Genomic DNA, 24975 nt, shown 5'->3' with positions numbered 1-24975 from the left:
ACGGCAGGTGCTGAGAGGGGCTCAACCTTTAGATCCCATTGCCATACTGTTGCGAACTCGTCAAGACGGTGGCATTCTAGAATACCCTGACCTGATTCGAATGGTCAGAGAGGAAGAGGTCATGTTGGACAACAAAAAGAAGAGTCGGCAGTTTGACTCAACTGCTCGAGTCAGAGTGATAAGTGTAGAAGAAGGTGATTCGCAAGTTGAACTCCTAAAGACCCAGGTGTCCCAGTTGATAGAAATGGTGTCTATCCTGACTAGTCAGGCATCCACTCTACCTAATGGGAACATATCAGAGAAGCCAGATGAACCTGCTAACCTTAGAGCAGATCCGGAACCGAGACCTACAAGATTGTTAACTTGTTTCAACTGTGGGGGAGTAGGTCATGTTAGAGGAGTATGTCCCAGCCCAGGAAAGGTTGTCTCAAAACCTCGCAAGCCAGCGGAAAACTTCAGAGGGCCCCCGGTGAAGGAGTCAACCGGGTGCCCGCCAGTTTCAAGGGACTCCAGGAGGCTCACTGGTTCAGGGAAACTGAGTCAGGGAGTAAGATCTAGGTACAACGCCCCTCGTTCTATACTCCAGGCTACTGGGGGGAGGAAAATCAATGCACACCGTGCCCAGCGGGGACTGAATCCAAGAAAAAAAAGAAAGAAGAAAAGAGCTTGGGTGCAGAGAACTGAATCAGACAACAAGGCCACTTCAAGAGAATTCCCAACTAACTTGGTCGGGCCTTCCCCTGTAGTCTCCGTCCAGGTAGAAGGAATTTACACAAGAGCCCTCCTCGACACTGGGGCCCAAGTGACTCTTCTGTATAGAGACTTCTATGATAAACACCTTACCCATCTACCTCTGCAGAAGTTGGAAGATCTGGAGATATGGGGTATCGGGACTCAAAGTTTTCCCTATGACGGGTATCTGCCAATCAAGTTGACCTTTGACCCATCAGTGGCTGGTGAAGCTGAAACCTTTGACACCCTAGCGGTGGTCTGTCCTCGTCCGCCAGGGGCCAACAAAAGCTCTCTCATTGTAGGGACCAACACTGACCTAGTAAGGCGCCTCCTGACACAACTGGTCCAGGGACAGGATTCTCCAGCGCCAAGGATTCACCCCATGCTACGGCAGGCCTATCAACGACTAGTATTGGAGCAAGAGACTCCTGCAGAAGGAGTTGGAAGACTCTGGAAGTTGGACAGAACAGAAAAGGTCTTGCAGCCAGGAGAGGTGGCTTGTCTGAAAGCTTCAGTTAAACTCACATGGAAACAGCCTGGCCCTTTTATCATCTTTGAATCAGGTCCACAGGAAGAGGAGAGAGGGATAGAAGTAATCCCTGAAGTGATCCCTTTGAAGGTGTTACAGAAAAACCGTGGAAGGGTTTTAGTGAGTGTCAGAAACACCTCTACTACACCGGTGAAGGTACCGGCCAGATTGCTGTTGGGCCAAGTTAACCCGGCTACCCCAGTTGTCCCATCTGATCTTAAAGAGGAGGGAAGTGGTGAAGTTGTCATAGAAGAGCTCTGCTCTGGAAGCGCTGCCCTCCCACCGGAATGGGTGAAGAGGGCCAAGGCACAACTTGCTCGATGGCGAGGAATATTTTCTAAGGATGAGTTTGACGTGGGCTGCGCCAGGAGTGCCACTCATAAGATCCGCCTGAGTGAGGACAAACCTTTCCGAGAAAGAGTCCGGCGAGTTCCCTTGGGTGACTTAGAAGATCTACGTCAGCAGCTGGCGGAACTCAAGAAGACTGGGGTTATTCGAGAATCCAGGAGCCCATATGCTTCTCCGATAGTGGTAGTCCGGAAGAAAAACGGATCTTTGAGGCTTTGTATTGACTACCGAACACTGAACAGAAGAACCATCCCAGACCAGTATACCACTCCTCGAATTGAAGACGCCCTACAGAGCCTGTCAGGGGCGAAGTGGTTCAGTGTGATGGACTTAAAGAGTGGGTACTATCAGATCCCCATGCACCCTGAAGACCGGGAGAAGACAGCCTTCATAACCCCCGTGGGGTTCTTTGAGTTCAATCGCATGCCGCAGGGGTTGTCAGGAGCCCCTGCTACTTTCCAGAGGCTGATGGAAAGGACTGTTGGGGATATGAATTTGATAGAGGTACTGGTATACTTGGATGATGTTATCGTGTTTGGCAGGACTTTGGAAGAACACGAGGAGAGGTTGGAAAAGGTCCTGAAGAGGCTACACGAAGAAGGCCTGAAACTTTCTCCTGAGAAGTGTCAGTTCTATCAATCCTCGGTCCATTACCTGGGCCACATCGTGTCTGCAGAAGGGGTAGCCACCGACCCGGACAAGCTGGATGCTGTCTCCTCCTGGCCGAGACCTACAAATGTGACCGAACTTCGGTCGTTCCTGGGCTTTTGCTCCTATTACAGGAGGTTTGTGGAGGGGTTCGCCAAGATTGCCCGACCCCTCAATGAGCTACTAAAGAACGAGGAAGATGACGTTCCTGAACTGGTCAAGCCGACGAAGTCCACCATGGGACCCCGGAAGGCTAAGGAATCCATCCAGGATCAGTGGACCCCAGAATGTGAAGGGGCTTTCATTCAGCTGAAAAAGAATCTAACCACTGCCCCTGTGTTGGCCTATGCAGACCCCATGAAACCATATGAACTGCATGTCGATGCCAGCCGAGATGGGCTGGGTGGGGTACTCTACCAGGAACATGAGGGTCACTTGCGACCTGTCGCCTACGTGAGCAGGAGTCTACTACCTGCTGAAAGGAATTATCCTACCCACAAACTTGAATTCTTGGCCTTGAAGTGGGCAGTGGTTGACAAATTGAAAGATTACCTGTACGGAGCTGAATTCATTGTCAAGACGGATAATAATCCCCTTACCTATCTGTTGACTACAGCCAAGCTGGATGCCACAGGACACAGATGGTTGGCTGCCCTCTCTAGCTTCAACTTCAGCCTGAAGTATCGGCCAGGAATCGGGAACAGGGATGCAGATGCCCTATCCAGAAGGTTGCATGCACCACACGAACCTGATGAAGAATGGACCCATTTGGCTCCAGAAGGGGTGCGTGCCCTATATCAGGGAACTGAACTTCGATCCAGAGGAGGATCAAGAGCCGAAGAGATTGGGGTTTCGGCTGTCGGGGTACCCAAATACTATTGCAGGGGGACCCAGGTTGAAGGGGAAGATTTACCCCGGCTATCCAAAAGGGACTTGAGGAAGGAGCAGCTGGAAGACCCTCTGGGAAAACTTCTTTTGGAAGCCTTGGAGATCCAGCGCCCTGAGTTGCTTCTAACCGATTCTCCTCAGGGGGCCCGCCTGTTGCATAGAGAGTGGACCCGGTTACAGATCCGAGAAGGGGTGGCCTACCGAAGAGGCCCATCTGAAGATCTGGAGGAGAAGTGGCAACTGTTCTTACCAGCTAAATACAGGGAGAGAGTTCTGGCTGCTCTTCATGATAATCATGGCCATCTGGGACCTGAAAGAACTTTTCAGCTTGTCAGAGACAGGTTCTACTGGCCCTGTATGAGGGCCGAAGTTGAAGGATACTGTCATTCTTGTGTCCGATGTATACAAAGGAAGACTCTGCCACGTCAAGCAGCCCCAATGGGCCATCTGCAAAGCCAGGGACCCATGGAACTGGTGTGCATTGATTTCCTTTGCCTAGAGCCTGATCTGAGTGGCCAAGGGAATGTCCTTGTGATAACAGACCATTTTACCAGATACGCCCAAGCATTCCCAACAAAGGATCAGAAGGCCTCAACGGTAGCCAAAGTTCTTGTAGAAAAGTTCTTTGTACACTATGGGTTACCACAACGCCTCCATTCAGATCAGGGAAGAGACTTTGAAAGCAGACTGATCAAGAGACTGTTAGATCTGTTAGGCATCCAAAAGACTAGAACTACTCCCTACCATCCACAAGGGGATGCCCAGCCGGAAAGATTTAACAGGACTCTTTTGGACATGTTGGGGACTTTGAGCTCAGAGAAGAAACAGCATTGGGGCAAACATGTAGCTGCCATTGTGCATGCCTACAACAGTACTGTCAGTGATGCTACTGGATATTCCCCTTATCGTCTAATGTTTGGACGAGAGGCTCGGTTGCCAGTGGATTTGGCCTTTGGCATCTCGCCCGATCACACCTCTTCAGCATCGCACAAGGGATATGTGGACCGACTGCGGAAGAGTCTGAAATCGGCCTATGATAAAGCTCAGGCCACATCTGATCAACGTGGACTGAGGAATAAAAGGAATTTCGACTTAAAAGTTCGGATCCAAGACTTGCAACCCGGGGACAGGGTATTGTTGAGGAACTTGGGTGTCCCGGGAAAACACAAGTTGGCAGACCGCTGGAAATCCCAACCTTATGTTATATGCAAGCAACTACCAAACCTCCCTGTGTATCAAATTCGGCCTGAAGGAAGTGTGGGCCCATTGAAGACTTGGCATAGGAACCATCTACTGCCTCTCTCTGAAGCAGTTCGCATGCCTCCTGTCGTAGATTCGCCAGATACCCCTTCGACCTCCCGCCTATCCAGACCAGTCACCAGATCTCAGTCGACACTCCCAGATGTGAGGGAGGGAAATTCTTCATCTGAAGATCTGGAAGATGAAGAGGAGGTACCTGACTGGATGTGGTCATCTCAGTTACCAGAACCCACACCTGCCTCCCTGTCTTCATCCGAATTGGCTGAAAGAGGAACCCTTCGGGCAGAAGCCCCCGAATTCATACCTTTTCACATGCTTCCAGAAGAAGTAGTTGATGATGAAGATCCTGAGGAGGAGGTTGCACCTTTCTCTGAAGAAGAACTGACCGCTCTTGAAACATCAGATTCCTGTGTGTTGGAACATGAGGAGGAGGACATTGAAGAATCCCCAGAAGTGGCTGGTCCTAGTACCTCTGAGATCGTGCCTCCCAAAGAACAGAGGGACAGGAGAGTCATTCACCCACCCAAAAGACTGACCTATGACCAATTGGGTGAATGCTCGGAAGAAGCTATCTTTACTTCCAAACGATCTCTTGATCAGCCTAGTTCTTCCACCGCAGATTTGGTGGAGGACAACCCTAGCTCACCCCCAGGCACATCTGTACAAGCCACCCAAGTGTCGGGGGTCTGTGAACAGAATTACCTTCCCTCCCCTGACAATTGGTGGGAGGTTCCTATGTCGAACCTGTGTTGTAATATGCAGTTGTTGAGTTTGAATTCTGCTTATGAAAAGGAAGATAATTCCCTGTTATGCATATGTTAATGTTTTTGTTGTGTACTGCCAACATATGCACTGGAGTACATGCTGTTGTCCTCTTTGGGGACCAAAGTTTCTTAAGTGGGGGGAGTGTGTAGCGGTGTTTAATATGCCTGAAAGATGATTGTTTGACATTTGAGAGGAACTCGGCTCCATCTAGTGGCCAAAACGACACACTGCAGCTACTATGGAATTTCTTGTGATGTGATTTTCCTTTCAGGAAGTTGAGAGACTTCATCATCCATAGTGCTCTTGGACTACCAGGATGCACTGCTTCACCGCACAGCCTTCTGGGGGAAGCTTTATAAAGGAAGGGAGGAGCCAGGCTCAGTCTCTTGGGAGAGACACAGTGAGACAAGCAGGAAGCCAGCGCTGTGGGCTGATGCTGCATGCTAGGCCGAAGCCTCTGGGCCTGAAGTGACGACGCTGAAACGTTCCATGCAAAGCAAGAGACCCTTCCCAGAGGTCCCATCGCTGTTTGCAGAGACCGGAGCCATCCACCCCAAACACCTCGCGCGGCTGGGGACAGAGAACAGAGACTAAGACAGCCGTGGAGAGTTCTAAGGGAAAATCCTGTTGGTGAGAGGGCACTTGCCCAAACCTGACTTTATCTACCAAAAGAAGTAACGTTATCCACAGATAGCTATAGTGTAACAGAAGGTGATAAACCCCGGGGTAGATCAGCATACTCTCTCAGGAGATTCATAGACAAACAATAATATCTGTAAAGGAGTCGCCAGAGGCCCATCTCTCTCACAGAAGTTATTGCTCAGCTACACAGATACCCTGTGGTGACAACCAACAGCTCACTGCTCTTTTTCTCTCTCTTGATCTTCATTCCTAATGCGGATTACAAATATATCTGCGCAGTTATCTTGCTAGCGAAGATTCAAGAAGAAGAAAGAAGAGGACTTTGGGGAAGGGACTCAGATAGGCCTATCTATCTTGTACTGTGTCTAGCATCAATGAGGGAGTAGTGTGGGATATTTCTTTTATCTTTTTAAAGCCGATTTAAGTAACCCTTTAAAATAACCGTATTTCATTGTATCTCACTTGCTTAATTTGATATACAGTAAATTAAGCTTTGGTTAATTACAATCCTGTGTGCTGTTCCATTGTGTCACCCAGAAAGACTACCATTGAAGAAGGTAATAAGTCACTGTTGCATATTGAAGTATTGTAGTCCAATCTGTGTATCCATTTGAAGGTCCAGTCCTATTCTGGTCAGTTGTGCCTGAGGAGGGATCGAGCCAGTTCTATAGGGTTGTTAGGCAGGGTGTAGACCCAATAACATAATCAGCAGCTCCTGCGGGGGTGGTGCTACATACATCAACACATAATTATAAAATAACATAAAATTCATAAGACTAAAGTTCATTTTTAAAGCTAAACTCTAGACAGATAAAAAAGACACAAATTACTTCTCTGTAATCATTAATACATCAGTAAATGCATTTTTAAATGCAAGCAGTGTAAGTACCTGAATTTGATCTGGCATCAACCTCTTGCAGATGGGAAGAGAAAGCAGACTGACAAAGCTCACCACAGTGCTGCTTGTCCTTTTTAAAGTCCACTCACATGTTGGGTGGGTCCAGGACAACCTGGCCATAAAGGAAGTTGGCTGAATGGCACTAGCCATCAGAATGTGGTCATCTAGTGGCAGAAAAACCTAGTGTGGTAGAGGCCTCTGGATTGAACTTGAATATTGCAGAAAAAGTTTTGTTATTTTATCACTAAATGGTTTGCTTGTTTTAATCTTGTTATTTTTGGTTGGATTTCTGCTTTAATGATTTCAAAAGCTCTGTCCAGCTTTTTCTTTCTTACAATGACCTCTGGTCTGAGCGGTATTCACTAAACAGCCAACACAGCTTAAAGTTTGAGCGTATAATTTATGGGAAGAGACTGGAGAAATGACAGATGGAACATTTTATCTTCTGACATACACATCTGTGTCGTCGCTCCCCTGCTCTCTATCACTCCCTCTTAAACACACACTGTTCTGACATCGCATTCTATTACTGTCCCTCTGCTCTGCAGGTATACTAATGATTGTTAAGCCGTACACAGCATTGCCACCGCGCATTAATCTTGTCCCGCTGCAGCAGTCGCAAGCATCTCATGTAAAGTAGTGCTGGCGCTTGGCACAGTGCAAGGCTCATTTACTCCAAAAATGACTTTTTTAAAAGCATAAAACACACAGTTGTTTTGAGTAATGTAAATATCACTTCAAAATGATTTCATTAAATTGCTTTGGTAATGAACTGAATTGGTAATGTGATTGCAGAAGTGTTAAAAAGCATTTTTTGTTTCTAGCAGATTTGAGGTGCGATGTTTAATCATCAGCCTGACAATGTAAAGGATCTGGTAATAAGACAGGGTGGCACAATGGCCCAGCACGTATGCCTTTGCCACACTGCTGCCTTTATTGGCCAGGACACTATCTGCATGGAGTTTGCATGTTCTTCCTTCGTTCACATGAGTTTCCTCCAGGTACTCCAGTTTCATGGCTCTAGAATGTGTGCACAATTTGGCTATATATGTGTTATCACATTCGGCATGTTAGTCCCAAGATGAGCAATTGGGGAGGATTGACCACATTGCGACCTACCCCGTAAAAAATGTACCAAGAAAAATTTATGTAAAAGAAATTAGAATACAACATATGGGAGAAATTCCAATTACAAGATTCAGCTGTCACATTTATAATCAGGCAAGATTCTCCCATCAGTAGATATGAGCTTCGATGTTCTCCAGACTCTACCCAAACTCTGAAGTTGCGCTCATTTTTCCTTTGAGCTGCGGGCCAGGCCATTCCCGCCCAGCATCTTACATAAACAAAGAGGTGGGCTGCGGACAGGGAATGACTTCATGCACAATTCATTAGAGTTTAAAAGAGCTTAAAACCTATAACAAGGCTTACCTGTAGGTAAAATTATTATCTCCTAAACATGCACCATTTAGGAGATATTCACTCTACATGCAGCTGGTGACGTCACCAGTCCATGCGCTCCGAAGGTCCAGCATACCTTGCCGGACCTTCAGAGGTTCGCGCTGAAACTGAGGACTCCTGCTTGATTTCACCAGCGAACCCTGAAGAAGGATCGGGGGAAGATGTTAGCCCTCTTAGCGGTGACAGCATACAGCATGCCGCTGGAAAGCTTCGTTCCAAGGTAAGTATTTTATAATGTGCTAGTATGTGATGCTAACTAGCACATTATGCACTAGCATTACACAGGTGTTTTTTTTTTTTTTTTAAACAAACTGCAGTTTGGAGGACGAGAGCAGCTAGAGATGAGTTTGGAGGACCCCTGAGTTCCTCTCTGCCCATCAGCATATTTAAACCATAATATATTCTAATTACAAACAAAATTTGTCCTTCAAATTTTAAACAGAATTCACCCAACAGTATTGGTATGCACATGATAGAGAGAATTAATTTGCAAGCCAGATTCGCCAATCCCTTTTAACAATCAAACAAGATTCAACTGTCAGCTTCTGCATTAAGGCCTTCATAGGTCATTTTAATTTTGGCCGATCTCTGCTGAAATTAGAGCCATGGGTGGCCCTGCAAGCACCACTTAACTCGACGAAAGTCAAATTAAAAATTGACTAAGCCGGGTGGAAAATGATCACGCAAACAGTGACTGCATCTTATCAAATAAAGTCATTCTTTAACAATGCCAGCTGCTGTGGGTGCCTAAATATAATGAAGATTCCTCTATCTATGATGTTAGTGTACATGGGGGAATCTTGTGATTTTCTCTCTCTCTCAGGCTAAATGCCTAAAATACGACTTGTCTATGCCTAGCCCTACATAAAGAGAATCCTCTGAAAATGATAGCCAAGTGCTGAAAAATGCAGACAGAAGACTTTTGTGTTATTCTGGACTGATTCTCATGTGACATGAATGCATCTCAAGAGGTGGCCAGGAGAACGTTGTTGCTTAGTTTCCTGTCACTTCTGTGATTATCTGTATTTTCACTAAATTCCTGTCAGTATAGCTATAAAGTAATTTCAGTTCAGAGCACGATACATCTAATGTGAGTTTCTTCCTGTAATCATTATAATGGAAACATGAGATATACTGATGGCACCATCTTTGATGTCACTACATCTGCATCCTTAAAGTCTCTGTGTTTGCTTATAAGGAGGGCTGGGTGTGTAAGATGAAAATGTAGGCCTTTACTTTGGAAGATACTTTGAAACAGCACCAATCCCATCAGAAACCTAATCCTGTAACTGCAGCCTCTTGACTTCTGGCCTAAGCCAAAAATGTAGATTTTGTATATTCAAAAGAAGGCACTGCTATACCCTAATAGCGGGGATAATAATCCCTCTCCTAAAAAATATATATCTGTGGTGAAGGGTCTATACCTTATCTTATAGTTGGACTGAAACCCCTTATACATGTAAAAGGTACATAAAATAAATATATAAAATTATATAAAATATCTGAAACACTAGTAGTGTAAGGTTTATGGTCCTAACCTCTACCTACATGTGCATATAAATCTGTGACAATTCTAACACAATACATATGTTATTGAATGCTTGTGCAAAAATATGATTTCAAACGATCAAAGTGAATATTCAGTGAATGTGACAACTGTCATGTGTTTGTTAATCCAAAAAAATAGCGCATAAACCAATAGAAAAAAATCCAGAGAAAAGTAATGTGTCAACACAATAGTGGGAAATGTAAAAAAGTTCATAAAACCTTCTTTATGTGATTTTCCGTGCTTCCGTGCTGTAAATAATTTTAGTGCTCCACCACGTACAAGTGTAGAAATGCAATGCACTCACCAGAGCCCCCAGGCCCCCTGGGACCATAAAGCATTATATTATATCCACTCATGTACGATAGTTCTCTCAATGGCCACGTCCTCTCATCAAACATTTGATGTCAGGAAACCACGAAACACAAATGGCAAACGAATAGTGAAATACCATTTATGTAAAATCGGTTCCAAAACACAACCCTGCAGTAGTTGTGCTTACTTAAAAATGTGCCCTGACCGGCACCAGCTCTATAAGCAAACTGTGTCACCATGCCCCGGGGACACACTCTCACCGCGTCCGGCCTGAATTGCGTGCGTTCCAGCGTTCCCGGAAGGGACGTCAGTGGTTTCTTGCAGATGATAGAGGCATCAACCTCATCTCAATGCATTTCACCGCTAGGCATCATCAGGAAATCCAGTTGCCGCCATTTCACCAGAGATCTTTATATATTTAAACATTGGAGGAGTAGTGATATGCATAAACAGATATCCCAGAATGAAACCCAATGGATATATCGTCTAAATACTTTGAGCCCCCTGGGGTTAAATATAGATATGAGGAATTCAGGCCGGACATGGTGAGTGTGTGTCCCTGGGGTATCCTGAAAGTAAATTGTGGCAAGGCCTGGGGGGTATGCGGTTTTTTACTGGCAATTTGTCAGGGCAGTTGTTGGGGTTATGGCTTCTATAATCACCACACAATGGTTGATACAATGTCAGGATGATTGAATCGCATTATTTCTATTATTACATTGTAATATAAAAGTAATAGTTCAACTCACCATAATGCAGAATCAGTGGGAGCCCTGAGTGTGTGACTTGCCACCGTTGCCTGCCACCAGATGCAGCTTGTCACTTGCCACGTCGCCTGCCTTCAGATGCAGCCTGTCACTTGCCATCTCGCCTACCACCAGATGCGGATTGTCACTTGCTACATTGCCTGCCACCAGATGCGGATTGTCACTTGCCACCGTCTCCTGCCACTAGATGCGGACTGTCACTCGCCATGTCGCCTGCCACCGAATGCCGATATTCACTTGTCACATCACCTGCCACCAGATGCGGATTGTCACTGCATTGGTGGTAGCACAGACATGCGCAATGGTCTCAAGGTCTCAGTGCAGTGGTGGGTTTCATCCTATCCTAGAGTGTGGAGGCGAAACAGTGGAGATGCGGGGCAGGTGGTAAAAGATGTCATCTCTCTGCTCGTCTGCCGCCACACCTTTGACAATGTGGCCTTTGCGGCCTGGCTGCAAACAGGCTGCTGACCGGCATCAGTCCGTGGCTTGGGGGTTGGGAACCCCCGGTCTACAGAACAGATAAAGGGGTGAACCTTCCCAGCGGGGACTGCAATAAGAAACTTGATGTCGAGTTTTTCTCTTCTATACTCTATCTTCTAACTACTTTGCACAAACATTTCTGTACATACGCTTTAAAGTTACGTTAAAGTCTGACACTTTTTTTTTTTTTTTTGAGAACTGACAATTTTTATTTGTTTTTCAGCATTAAACAAAAAGGGTACAAGACATTCAGATTGGCAAAAGACAAAAAAAGTGCCAGCTTACATAACATAAAATAAGAGAGCAAGGATAGGGCAAATGGTGCCCAGAACGGGATACAAAATATATTGTCAACAAGCCTAATAATGGCAGCTAAAGAACAACAATAGCTCAACTAGGTCCTATCCGTGCTATGGTGTGAAAGTCTCACACCTTTTTATCGCTTTTTGGTTCTGTAGCCACAATTTGTTACCAAATTTGTGGCTGGTTTGCTCTTGAAAATGCCCTATGGTACCCTTTTCTGTCAGTGAAAATGCTGGGAATCTCTGTTTCTTTAAATTCCTTCCCAACATACTTTGGTGGCTGTGGGTGCTGGTGGCAGCATAGTGGACCTTATTTAGTAAACCTTTTTAGTTTAGTTTCCCTTCTTCCAACAAGTCCAAGTCTCAGCAAACAACCCGTGGAACCTTTAAAATATGAAAAATGATCAGGGTCAGTAGGGCACAGCCAAATGAATATAAAAAGAATAAAAGATATGTTAAAACTGTGAATTCTAGGCAAATCTCTCTCTCTCTCTCTCTTCTCTCTCTCCCTCTCCCTCCCCAAGCCTTGCTGACCCTGGCTTGCCTTTTTCATTCATTGGATTTCACTTCTTTCAGTCATGCAGGCTCAGGATCACAAATGGGTGTAACCTGTGGTGATCTGCATGCAAATGCAGTCTGCCCAGAAATGCCCACTTCTCCAGACTGACATCTATCTATGAAGGCATTTCTATATTTGCATAACCCCTCCCAGAAGCCAACCCATTGCATGCATCGGGGCTGAGCCAAGGCGCTGTGATGTTTTCAGGGAGCTATGTACAACACACTGCTGGCCCCTCCCTTCAGTCATGATCTGCCTGCATTGCGTAGAAAATCACAGAGACCTAATGATGACATCACTGAGTCTAAAATAAGTTATAGAATTGAAAACGGGCAAGATTTTTTAAGATTTTATTAGCATTTGTAGGGAGCAGGGAAGGAAAAATATTAACAGACTAAACTTCAGATTAGAAACAAAATGTGCTTTTAAATGCAATTAGTTGTAAAGCTTGCAGAAATAATCAACAAGTTTGGAGAGCAATTGACTAGCTGGAATGTATTAAAGCATGTTCCCTTGTTTTTTAATTTGATAAAGACCCAGTGAGTTCAAATGAGTTGTCTGTATACGCAGTTCTCTTGCACCCGCACTACTTCAATTTTAATAGAAGAAATTAAACCTTTGGTTTGACTTGAAGGTGCTGATCATTTCTGCAAGCTTGATTAAATGTTATCCTGCTAGAACGCCTGGACCATGCACACCAGACTGGGTACTACTGTAGAGTGAGCTGATTAAAAATGAGATGGTCACATCTTTCTTTGTAAAGAAACTGAATTTTGACTTGGTATTGACCTATTGTAATATTGTAACTGCAGCACTCACACTAGGAAAGGGAAGAACAGCTTTAGCAAGCCAATCAGTGTGCTGCAGTAAACATGAGCTAAAAATGAAATTATAAACTAAGGGTAGGGCAAAAGAAGGGAGCTCATCAAGCTGCATCTGCTCCTACACTGTCCAATCACAAGCTGAAGCCAGGGAGGTGGCAAAGCTGTATTGCTTATCAGTAGGTCAGGTCACCAGCCTGGCTCTGCAGTCTGAAATAGTCTAAGGACTGAAATACAAATCTCTTTTCCAATAAAACAGAATATGAATTGCAGTGGTGTATACTGTATATACAGTGCCTTGAAAAATGATTCATACCCCTTGACATTTTCCACATTTTGTCATGTTACAACCAAAAACCTAAATGTATTTTATTGGGATTTTATGTGATAGACCAACACAAAACTGGCACATAATTGTGAAGTGGAAGGAAAATGATGGTTTTCAAATTTTTTTACAAATATGTAAAAAGTGTGGCATACATTTGTATTCAACCCCCCCAAGTCAATACTTCGTTGAACTACCTTTCGCTGCAATTACAGCTGAAAGTCTTTTTGGGGATGTCTCTACCAGCTTTGCACATCTAGAGAGTGACATTTCTGCCCATTCTTCTTTGCAAAATAGCTCATGCTCTGTCAGATTGGATGACGAGCGTCTGTGAACAGCAATTTTCAAGTCTTATCACAAATTCTCAATTGGATTTAGGTTATGGACTTTGACGGGGCCATTCTAACACATGAATATGCTTTGATCTCAACCATTCCATTGTAGCTCTGGCAGTATGTTTATGGTCAGTGTCCTGCCGGAAGGTGAACCTCCTCCCCAGTCTCAAGTCTTGCAGACTTTAGCAGGTTTTCTTCTAAGATTGCCCTGTATTTGGCTCCATCCATCTTCCCATCAACTCTGACCAGCAACCCTGTCCCTGCTGAAGAAAAGCATCCCCAGAACATGATGCTGCCACCACCATGTTTCATGGTAGGGATGTGTTCAGGGTGATGTGCAATGTTAGTTTTCTGCCACACATAGCGTTTTGCTTTTAGGCCAGAAAGCAAAATTTTAGTCTCATCTGACCAGAGCACCTTCTTTCCTAGTGTCCCCCACATGGCTTCTCGCAAACTGAAAATGGGACTTATGGCTTTCTTCCAACAATGGCTTTCTTCTTGCCACTCTTCCATAAGGGCCAGATTTGTGGAGTGCACTACTAAAAGATGTCCTGTGGACAGATTCTCCTACCTGAGCTGTGGATCTCTGTAGCTCCTCCAGAGTTACCATGGGCCTTTTGGCTGCTTCTCTGATTAATTTTCCCCTCGTCCAGCCTGTCAGTTAAGGTGGATGGCCATGACTTGATAGTTTTGCTGTTGTTCCATACTCTTTCCATTTTAGGATGATGGATTGAACAGTGCTCTGTGAGATGTTCATAGCCTTGGATATTTTTTTATAACCTAACCCTGCTTTAGACTTTTTCAAAACTTTATTCCTGACGTGTCTGGTTTGTTCCTTGGCCTTTATAATGCTGTTTGTTCACTAAGGTTCTCCAACAAACCTTTGAGGGCTTCATAGGACAGCTATATTTATACTGAGATTAAATTACACACAGATGGGCTCTGTTTACTAATTAGGTGACTTCTGAAGGGAATTGGTTCCATTCGATTTTAGTTAGGGGTATCAGAATAAAGCCCCGTACACAGGCGTCGAAAATTGGCAGGGAATCTTCGGCCAACATCCGATCTGCCGATTTTCGGCTTGTTAGTATGATGCTTCCGACAACCGAATCCGACTTTTCGGCCGAAAAAAATCTGGTGTGCAGGCTATAAAATTTTTGTTGGCCGTCAACATAACGGCCGATTTCCGTGCAGTCAGTACAGATTTCGACAGGGAAAAATCTGATGAGCAAGTCTGGGCATGCTCAGTGAAGAAAGAACACAAAGAAAGCAAACCAACACATGACATCACTTCTGAAGTAGAATTTTGTTGGGCGAGAAAATTCGTGTGCAGTCTAGGCACATTCCAACCAACAAAACACCACTCTGGACAAAAGACGGATGATCGGTTGGCCGATAATCGTTGCGTGTGTACGGGGCTTTAGTCTCTGTTCACATCGGGCCGATTTGACATGCAGTTTAACATGTTAAATCACATGCCAAATCTATTGCGCGCAATGACACCCTAGAATCTGTGCGCCGCCGACTTTGCGAGGCCGCGTTGATTTTCAAAAGTAGTTTCTGCACTACTTTTGGCAAGTTCGGGTGCGATTTCAATAGATATCTGTGCAGGAACCCGCACAGATGTATGTCAAATTTCCCCCGAACTTGCACTGACCTGCGGGTTTGAAAGATTTCAAACCCGCTCTGTGTGAACGAGGGCTAAAGGGGGTTGAATACAAATAATCAAAGAAAGTGCAGCGTTAAACCAAATCGGAAAATAGATATCCCATAATAAACTGAACAAAAATGTGAAGAAATATATATAATAACAACAATAATTAAATGACAGTATAGTCCAAGGGAATACAGTCTGCAGAATAGAAAACATATATCCCAGTGCAGAACAGGGTCGTGCCATCTTCTGTGCTCCAATACTCACTTATTCACTGCACTGGGATATATGTTTTCTATACTGCTGAGTTTATTCCCTTGGGCTGCACTGTCATTTTATTATTATTGTTATATATATTTCTTCACATTTTTTTGTTCCGTTTATTATGGGATTACTATTTTGCGATTTGGTTCAGCGCTGCGCTTTCTTTGATTATCTGTTTATTGCAATATGTTCATTGTAGAGCAAGCAGCTAGAGATATAATTGAATTAGCGCAGTTTCTTCCCATTTCAGGCTGAATACAAATGCACGCCACACTTTTCAGATATTTATTTGTAAAAAATTTTGAAACCATTTATCCTTTTCCTCCCACTTCACAATTATGTGCCACTTTGTAACAAAACAATAGTCGGAGGGGGAGAAAACCATCCCCTACAGAGAAAAGAAGGATTTTAGAGGATATGGGGTTGTCAGTAAGGTGAGCACATACACTTTTTTCATATTAAAGAAGATTTTATTGTACAAATATAGGTAAAAAACCTCCAGTTGGGTATAAAAACATGTATACAAACATTAGCGCAGCGGCTTAGATTGTTGCACATTTCCAATCAATACATTGATTTACTTCATTAATACATTAAGGTCCAACACAACAATTTCACTGCTTCTTCAGAGAAATCTAATGTACACTGAACAAAATTATAAACGCAACACTTTTGTTTTTGCACCCATTTTTCATGTGCTGAACTCAAAAATCTAAGACTTTACAAAAATGTCTCTCAAATATTGTTCACAAATCTGTCTAAATCTGTGTTAGGCCTTTTTCACACGGAACGGACCGTATTGCGATCCGCTTTGGCACTTTTTTTTTTGTTTTTTGTTTACGGACACGGATGACACAAGTGTCATCTGGTCCGTATGTCCGCATATCATCCCATCCGTTTGCGGATGATATACGGACATAATGTATGTCTATGGGATTGCGGATGACAGCGGATGACACCGCTGACATCCAATTTTGCGTCCTTTCCATTTTTTAAACGGAAGAAAAATAGGGTTCTGTTCCGTTCCAAAAAACGGAACAGAACTGAAAGGACACAAATCTGATGTCAGCGGATGGTCATTCGCTGACATCCGCAATCCCATTGACATGCATTATGTCCGTATATCACCCGCAAACGGATGGGGTGATATACGGACATACGGAACACCCGTGTGAAAGAGGCCTTAGTGAGCACTTCTCCTTTGCTGAGATAAAAAATCCACCTCACAGGTGTGGCATATCAAGATGCTGATTAGACAACGTGATTAATGCACAGGTGTGCCTTAAGTGGGGTACACACTAGTAGAAAATCTGCCGAAAATTCCCGTCCGAGGTAAAATCGTACGATTTTCAGCTAGTGTGTACACAACTTTCAGCAGCCAATGCCGACATTTTCAACGAAAAAAAACGGAGGGACAAACACCAAAATTTTTATCGACCGTCCCCAGACGACCAATTTTCGTTAATGTGTATGCAGTACGCCTGCGAAAAATCGGATAGGAAAGACCGCGCATGATCTGAAGTTGCTGACTACCCGGAAGTCTAGGAACAAATGTCCCAAAAAAAAAGAAAAAATCGGACGAGAAATTTCGTGAACATTTATGCATATATCAACTAAAAACGGAAATGAACGCTGAGCAAGAGAGAGAAAAATCTGAGGATATTTCGTCCAATTTCCGTCAAGTGTGTACGGGCCTTTAGGCTGGCCACAATAAAAGGCCACTTTAAAATGTGCAGTTTTATCACACAACACGATGCCACAGATATTGTAAGTTTTGAGGGAGCGTGCAATTGGCATGCTGACTGCAGGAATGTCCACCCAAGCTGTTGCCCGTGAATTGAATGTTTATTTCTCTACCATAAGCCGTCTCCAAAGGTGTTTCAGAGAATTTGGCAGTACTTCCAACCGGCCTCACAACCACAGACCACGTGTAACCACACCAGCCCAGGACCTCCACATCCAGCATCTTCACCTCCAAAATCGTCAGGGACCAGCCACCTTGGACAGTGGCTGCAACAATCGATTTGCATAACCAAAGAATTTGTGCACAAAATTTCAGAAACCATCTCAGGAAAGCTCATCTGCATGCTCGTCATTCTCATCGGAGTCTCGACCTGACTGCGATCCGTGGTCCTAACCTACTTGAGTGGACAAATGCTCACATTCAATGTCGTCTGGCACTTTGGAGAGGTGTTCTCTTCATGGATGGACCCGGTTTTCTTAGATCCTTGAGTTCAGCTCATGAAAAATGGTGGCAAAAACAACTGTTGCATTTATAATTTTGTTCAGTATATATCTAAATCATGAAATTCGGGAAAAAGAGAAAATATACACCCAACAATTTATTATGATTCAAAAATATTCTCTTATACACATGAATGAATAAATATGCTCACCAACTTTACCACAGTACAACTGTTTGTGTGTCACGTTGTGTTGTTCTAGCACAAGGATCCTCAAACTACTGCCCTCCAGCTGTTGTAGAACTACACAACCCATGAGGCATAGTAAAAATCTGACCTTCACAGACAGGACTAGGCATGATGGGAATTGTAGTTCCCGAACAACTGGAGGGCCATAGTTTGAAGACCCCTGGTCTAGCACATAAAATTCCCATAAAACACATTTACGTTTTTTGTTGTAACATGATAAAATGTCAAAAACTTCAAGGGGTATGAATACTTTTTCAAGGCATTGTAACTGTTTGCCTGAAATCTAATTTTAAATGTAATCTTAAACTAATTAAAACAATTAGGTAGGCTATGGGTAACAATGTTAAAAGGTGATGCTGAGCTTTAAGTTTGTCTTTGGCTAAGTAGGGGTTAATGGCAGCTGTTAGTGTATTCAGCACAGCGTGGAGATCTGTCCCCACTACATGCACCCTGCAGTGCTTATCCTTGCCCACACTGTCGGCTCTTGAAAGAGAGATTGATGCTCCTGTCCATTAAAAGCCGCCAGGTGCTTGCAAGCAAATGACTGGAAAATGTTCTCAAAACCAAAATAGCATACTTAAATACTCCAAGGGGACACTTCTATCCAAATAGGAGATCATAGGTTCCTGTTTTAGTATCTCAGTTTTATTTCCCTTTAATAATCTGGCAGCAAAGAATAGACATGCAGAATGAAACTGTGCACTGACCAGAATTTGCTTTTCTCTTGTAAGCACACATGATTTACATATGTGTTGTAAGAATAGAAAACAAGACATGGTTCAATGGAGAATATACAGCTGACCTTGTTAATATAGGTAAACAGATAATGGAAAAGGTTATACCTGCTCACATCATTATAGCGCTGTAGACCAACAAGGTGAATCTAGATGTCCTTGTTGGGTTTCTAGGACAGGCAGGTGAAAGGGCAAGTTATACAAAAGCAGTGGTTATAATAAACTTTTTAAGCATTTGTACGGGCATGTTCCAAATTTACCTCCAAATTTCCTCTCCCTCCCCTTGAGCATTCCCCTGTATTATTTTTTCTTAAACCTTCTGTTGTAGGAAATGTGATCTTATGACTTTTTGCAGGGGCAGCTACTGGGTGGGGGCATAAGAGGGTGCTCAAGGTCAGTTTCCATTGATAGTTTGCAAGCAGGCTCTTGGAAGTCAAGACAGCAGCTTTGTTTTTATGGGTAATGAATCATGCACGTGGAGAGGGATACTTGGAGTGGGGATTAGCGTAGTTCTGTAATCTAGAGCAGTGGTTCTCAACTCCGGTCCTCGGGACCCACCAACAGGCCAGGTTTGCAAGATAACTAAATTACATCACAGGTGATCTCATTTGCTGCTCAGTGATTGCAGTATTCTAGTCTGCATCCCCCAAGGTAATACTTAAAATCTGGCCTGTTAGTGGGTCCCGAGGACCGGAATTGAGAACCACTGATCTAGAGAACCCAGGCAGGGCTGGCAAAACTGTTTGGGATTTCCGTGCAGTAGAGGCAATGTTGTCAACCAACAACCGGATTTCTGGCAGGATCTCCAGGTATTTTTTTTGAACTTGCGCAATTTTTTAAAGGACAAAAAAAAGAAAAAATTGCATGTATTGCAGAGATGTACTGCATATTTTGTTAAATTTTGCTCAAGCATACAATGATGGTTTAATACTCTATACATGTCCGCAGCTGCATGTCAATCCCTGCAACATGTTGGGATAATTATAAACTATTATATGATCATTATATGATAATTAATGAGTTTAACTTGCCATTAGCAGTAATTTGAGAGTGAAAAAAAATTGAGTGCACACAAATTGTGTTCACCCCTAATACATTCACTTTCGACCCCCAGATAAGCCCCAAAACACTTCAGACCTCAGTTTAGCCCCAATACATTCACGCTAGACCTCAGATCATGCTGCAATCCATTCACTTCAACTCCAAAGCATATCCTTCAGACCTCAAATCCGTTCCAATGCATACACTTCAGACCTCAGTTCAGTACCAGTTTATGCACTTTAGACCTCAGATCACCCCCTAATCCTCACTCTTCAGACCTCAGACCATCCCCAAAGTATACTCATCAGACCTCAGTTTAGCCCTAATGCATGCACTTTAGACCTCAGATCATCCCCCAATCCATACACTTCAGACTTTAGATTAGCCCCAAAGTATACTCTTAAGACCTCAGTTCAGCCCCAATGCATTCACTTCAGACCTCAGATCTTGCCACAAATTTATACACTTCAGACCTCAGATCATGCCACAATGTATACACTTCATACCTCAGATGATCCCTCAACCCATACACTATAGACCTTTGTTCAGCCCCAATGTGTGCATTTTAGACCTCAGATCATCCCCCAATCCATGCACTTCAGACTTTAGATCAGCCCCAAAGTATACACTTCAGACCTTAGTTCAGCCCCAATGCATTCACTTCAGACCTCAGATCTTGCCACAAATCCATACACTTCAGACCTCAGATCATGACACAATTTATACACTTCAGACCTCAGATGATCCCTTAACCCAAACACTTTAGATGTCAGTTCAGCCCCAATGTGTGCACTTTATACCTCAGATCATCCCCCAATCCATACTTTAGATCAGCCCTGAAGCAAACACTTCTGACCTCAGATCATGCCACAATCCATACACTTAAGACCTCAGATGATCCCCCAACCAATTCACTTCAGACCTCAAATCATCCCCCAAACCATTAACTTCAGACCTCACATCAGCCCCAAACCCATACATTTCAGACCTCAGATCATCCCCCTACCCATACACTTTAGACTTCAGATCAGCCTCTGAACCATACACTTCAGACCTCAGATCATCCCCAACTAATTCACTTCAGACCTCATATTAGCCCCATATATATGCGTTTCAGTCCCCAGATCAGCCCCAAACCCTGTACCTTCAGAAAAACAGGCGCATAGGCAGGCTTCTTCCGCAAAGCACAGCAGCGTCCTAAACCACTGTTTGGCTCTAAGTTATGTGAGCGCCGCCATCACACATCTCCCGCGGGGATACCAGGATACTCTCATATCGGGACTTCACATTCCCCTATTTAAATATTATACTCCCTAATAGGGACATACAGATGGAGATTTGTCTGACTACGCCTTTCATTGTGGGCTGATCTTCTGGGATCCTCGCGGGAGTCCTTTGGGTCAGGTGCGGCCTCTTCCTCTCGCTGCCATATTCATCTTTACCTTGCCTCTCAACCATTCTCTGACAAAAGGCACAAAATAATTTCCCTATAGTGGGATATAGATCCAGGAGTGTGGATGACTAGCAGTCTTTTGATACCACGAGCCACAGGCTCTTTCCTGGTCTCGTTTTTTATTGAATCCCCTGTGGCGATTTTCCTTTCCCTCGTCACATTTAGGATGTCCCTATAAGTCTGAGATTCTTTCCTGTTGGACCACTGAGAAAGGTCACCAACCGAAACGCGTCTGGTCCCTCTCAGGACATCCCAGCCATCCCTTCCTTGTGACGTATACCTTGGCCCAGTGTTTCTCAACTCCGGTCCTCAGGGCACACTAACAGGTCAGGTTTTCAAGAAAACTGAAATACATCACAGGTGATATCATTTGCTGCTCAGTGATTGCAGTATTCTAGTCTGTATCTCCCCATGGTAATACTTAAAATCTGGCCTGTTAGTGTGCCCTGAGGACCGGAGTTGAGAAACACTGCCTTGGCCACATGTTTTTAACAATTTTTGTAACTTGTCTGTAATGATTTGTATGTCATTGAAATTTAAAACATGTACATTGTATAAATAAACTTTGATTAATTTACTCAAGCTCTGGTTCTTGACATTCAAAGTCCCACCCTCAGGGGATCTTCATTCTTTTAGTCTCATAATAGGGATGTTGGCGAATTCCAGGGAAACCACCGAATCTGAATTCTCTTTTCTAAGTTATGTGAGGGGTCAATGGGCCAGGGTTCAAAGTTTTCGCCCCTAGTGAGCTGTCAATACAGTCAATGGCAACAACTTCAAGTGCAAATGGCATTACATACCTGCCTGGGCATGTATGCTAGGTTACAAATCTGTCAGGTTTTAATTGTAGCCTCTGACCTTGTTGGGAAGATATCTGGGTGACCACGCTGTTATAGTGATGAGGGAAGCCAGGAGAAATTTCCACAATGAGAAAAAAACTCAATAAAAAGCTAAAGGGAGTTCTATCTTTTCCACACAACATCCAAAACTTAAACAGTTTGGCTGAAGGTGAACTATAATAATGCATTTAGAATTCAGAAGAAACCTTTTCTTTCCAATTCCACCCAGATGCACATGAAGCTGTGTCCCCTTTTGTTGGTGAAAAGTACTGTTTGTTACTTGGTTATGACTTCTTTATTGTGCAACTTTTAGGATTTGCTGCTGCAATATCACATCTATGTTCCTTTCTTAACTGTATTTTTTGTGTTTATGTCTGGCACAGGCATCTCCAGATGGTCCGTTCTGGTGTTGGTGGCTCTTGTCCGTCTTGCCCTTGGATCCGGTCTATCAGACGCTAATTCTTTCCATGACTTCATTAAAGGAGAGGCTTTTCCACCTGAAGCACATTTTATCTGTCTTCCTCCAGAGTCGCTCCTAAGCTCTTAAAGGATTCTATGCCATAATGAGAAAATTTTAAGAAGACAAAAAGCATACGCTTTCAAAGTTTTGCACCATCCGTCCATAAGGGATAACCTTTGCTTAGTCGACATTGCTGCTTTGATTGACTCTGCAAGTACTGGTAACCTAGCACAAGAACAAAGTTTTCACTGGAACCTTAATGGTCGTCAAATATGTAATATCCCCAGACCTTCAGATAAGGGTTAATACCCTTAAGTAATGAAATTTATTGATTCAGTGGCTTCATAATTTAGCTAGAACTTTTTCTTGTATTTGCCTTAGTGAAACAATATGTTAATAAGGCGTTCTTATTTTTTTTTTTCTGTTCTTATAATTTTTGAACTTGGCTTTAGCGATCTCGTTCACTCTTTCTATTGTCTTTTTGCCTGCAAATCATGCGCCAAACTTCTCAACAATGATAGTACAATGCTACAGCTGCCTTTTGCATAATTTAACTGTGTATTTTATTCAGTTTGTGTATTTATTCTTGAAATGTATTGACAGACCCTAGCATATGTAGCTCTCAGTAAGTTAAACAAATGTGCATTTTACTACAAGGGAAGTGAGCGTTTCTAAGTGCAGTTCGGCACTACTTTATTTAGTAAAAATTTTCTTGCAGTAGTGTCTAGTTGGCACTCTTGCACTTTATTATAAACAGCCATTATTTTATTGAAGTAACATTTTTTTTCTTTCTAATTTTAGCAATGAATAATCCTTGTAAATTGTATGTATGATGTATATCTTGAAAAGAACAGGGTAACTTGTGGATTTATAAGAATATATTGTATTATTAAAAATATTGCCAAATGAGAGTGGGGCAGATAAAGTGACTCTTTAAAGAGTCACTTAGCTTCCCTCTCTCCCTAGCAGCATATATATTGTCCTTTCCTTGCTTAGTTGCCGGTCCATTTGGCACCACCAGGTATGGGTGAAGGTGTGATTTACTCACGCTCTCCCATGTGCCAGCACTAGGTGTCTTCTGATTGGCCCAGTGCTATCACATGGGGCAGGAAAAGGAATCTATAGGTCTGTGTAAGTTCTGAAAAATCAGGTGGTTATCCAGAACTTTTTTTCTGGTACTGGTGCCAAAACAGAGTGGCACAGGCATGAGGATTGGTGAATATATGCTGCTGGGATTGGAGAGTTAAGAGACCTTTTTACTTTCCCCTGCATGCGTAAAGGAAAGGGTCACTTTAGGAAGAACATAAAAGTGTTGCCCGAAGAAACCAATCACCCTGAACTTTGCCTGGCATTTTTGGGGTTTAAACTAACCACATAAGAAAACCTTGGTGCATTTTCAGAAAAACAGCTCTCTCTGTGAAAAAAATGCCAGCTGTTTATGAGTTCCTGTTTCCTTTTAATCCTAAATATGTGAACGATCCTATAATGTTAGGAGCCTCCTGCTTAGCATGTCTAGCTGTCACTAGGGGGCACAGAGCATAGCCCCCCAACTCCCAACAATCTCTAAGAGCTCAGACACCTTGTATGCAAGGTACCCTTTCAAGCTTCATTAATAGAAACAGAACTGTTAATCATTTTTCTATTTAGATCATTATTACGGTAGCTCTGTCTCTAGATGCTATATAAAAGTTTTATATGTACTGGCGTTAAGGGTAAAGCTGTTTTTCACTTGTGTATGGAGCCTGGAGGGCTGAATTACATGCTTTCTGCTTACATGTTTCAGAACCTTATAAGCGTAATTGCTTTGCCCAACAATACCAGTCTCACTCCTCAAGCTGCATGGGGGCAGTGGTGTCTTATGCTTTCTACTGAAGTCTCCACAATGTGAAGTAAATAAAAAAAATCCAGCAGAGAGAGACAAATAGGCTCCTTTGCTAAAGCTGTACCCAATTGGAAGACCTTGGAACTCTAGTGTACAAAGCTTTTCATGGGTGTCCCTCAGAAATATAAGAAACTGGTGCTTGAGTGATCCTGCCAGCATCTACCCATAGCTTAAACATTAGTCTTGGGTCAGCTAAACCTTTAAAGCTGAACATTATGCAAACAGATAAATACACATATGAAATACTGTACATATATAGGAGCTGTTTTACCTGCCAAAGGACTTGAAGTATTTGTGTCCATCTGATCCTTAGATTCATAAAGTGCTGTTGAATAGCAAAGCAACGTTCGTGACCTGACTTTTCTTTTCTGCAGTTAAGCAATGCAGCTTGGTCATCTGCAAAAACCCCAGCCTTTGATTGGACAGTAAAGGAGCAACAGCAAACATGAAATTATCCCTTTGCTTTCTGATTTTGTCAGAATTGTCCTCAGCATATTTGATTTGTATGCAACTCCCCTGATTGGCCTTGACTACCACCCTGCCCTCAACCATAGGCTGTGCAAATTTCTATTCTGCAACCACGGAAATATGCATG

The 24975-nt window shown here is 43.4% G+C and overlaps 1 protein-coding gene across 2 annotated transcripts in view; it reads left to right on the top strand.

Annotated features, from left to right (window-relative positions):
- LOC309553675 (LON peptidase N-terminal domain and RING finger protein 1-like) overlaps nucleotides 1-23929 on the top strand; it is a 142367-nt gene extending 118438 nt beyond the window's left edge. For both annotated transcript variants that reach the window (XM_082255009.1, XM_082255010.1), the window contains exon 11: nucleotides 22422-23929. In XM_082255009.1, coding sequence (XP_082111135.1) covers nucleotides 22422-22577 — 156 coding nt within the window. In that variant the 3' untranslated portion in view covers nucleotides 22578-23929. The remainder of the gene's footprint in view (nucleotides 1-22421) is intronic.
- The last annotated feature ends 1046 nt before the right edge of the window (nucleotides 23930-24975 follow it).

This window comes from Pelophylax lessonae (assembly GCF_965119305.1).
Source record: "Pelophylax lessonae genome assembly, chromosome: 4".
Taxonomy (NCBI): Eukaryota; Metazoa; Chordata; class Amphibia; order Anura; family Ranidae; genus Pelophylax; species Pelophylax lessonae.
This window is presented reverse-complemented; position numbering and strand designations above follow the sequence as displayed.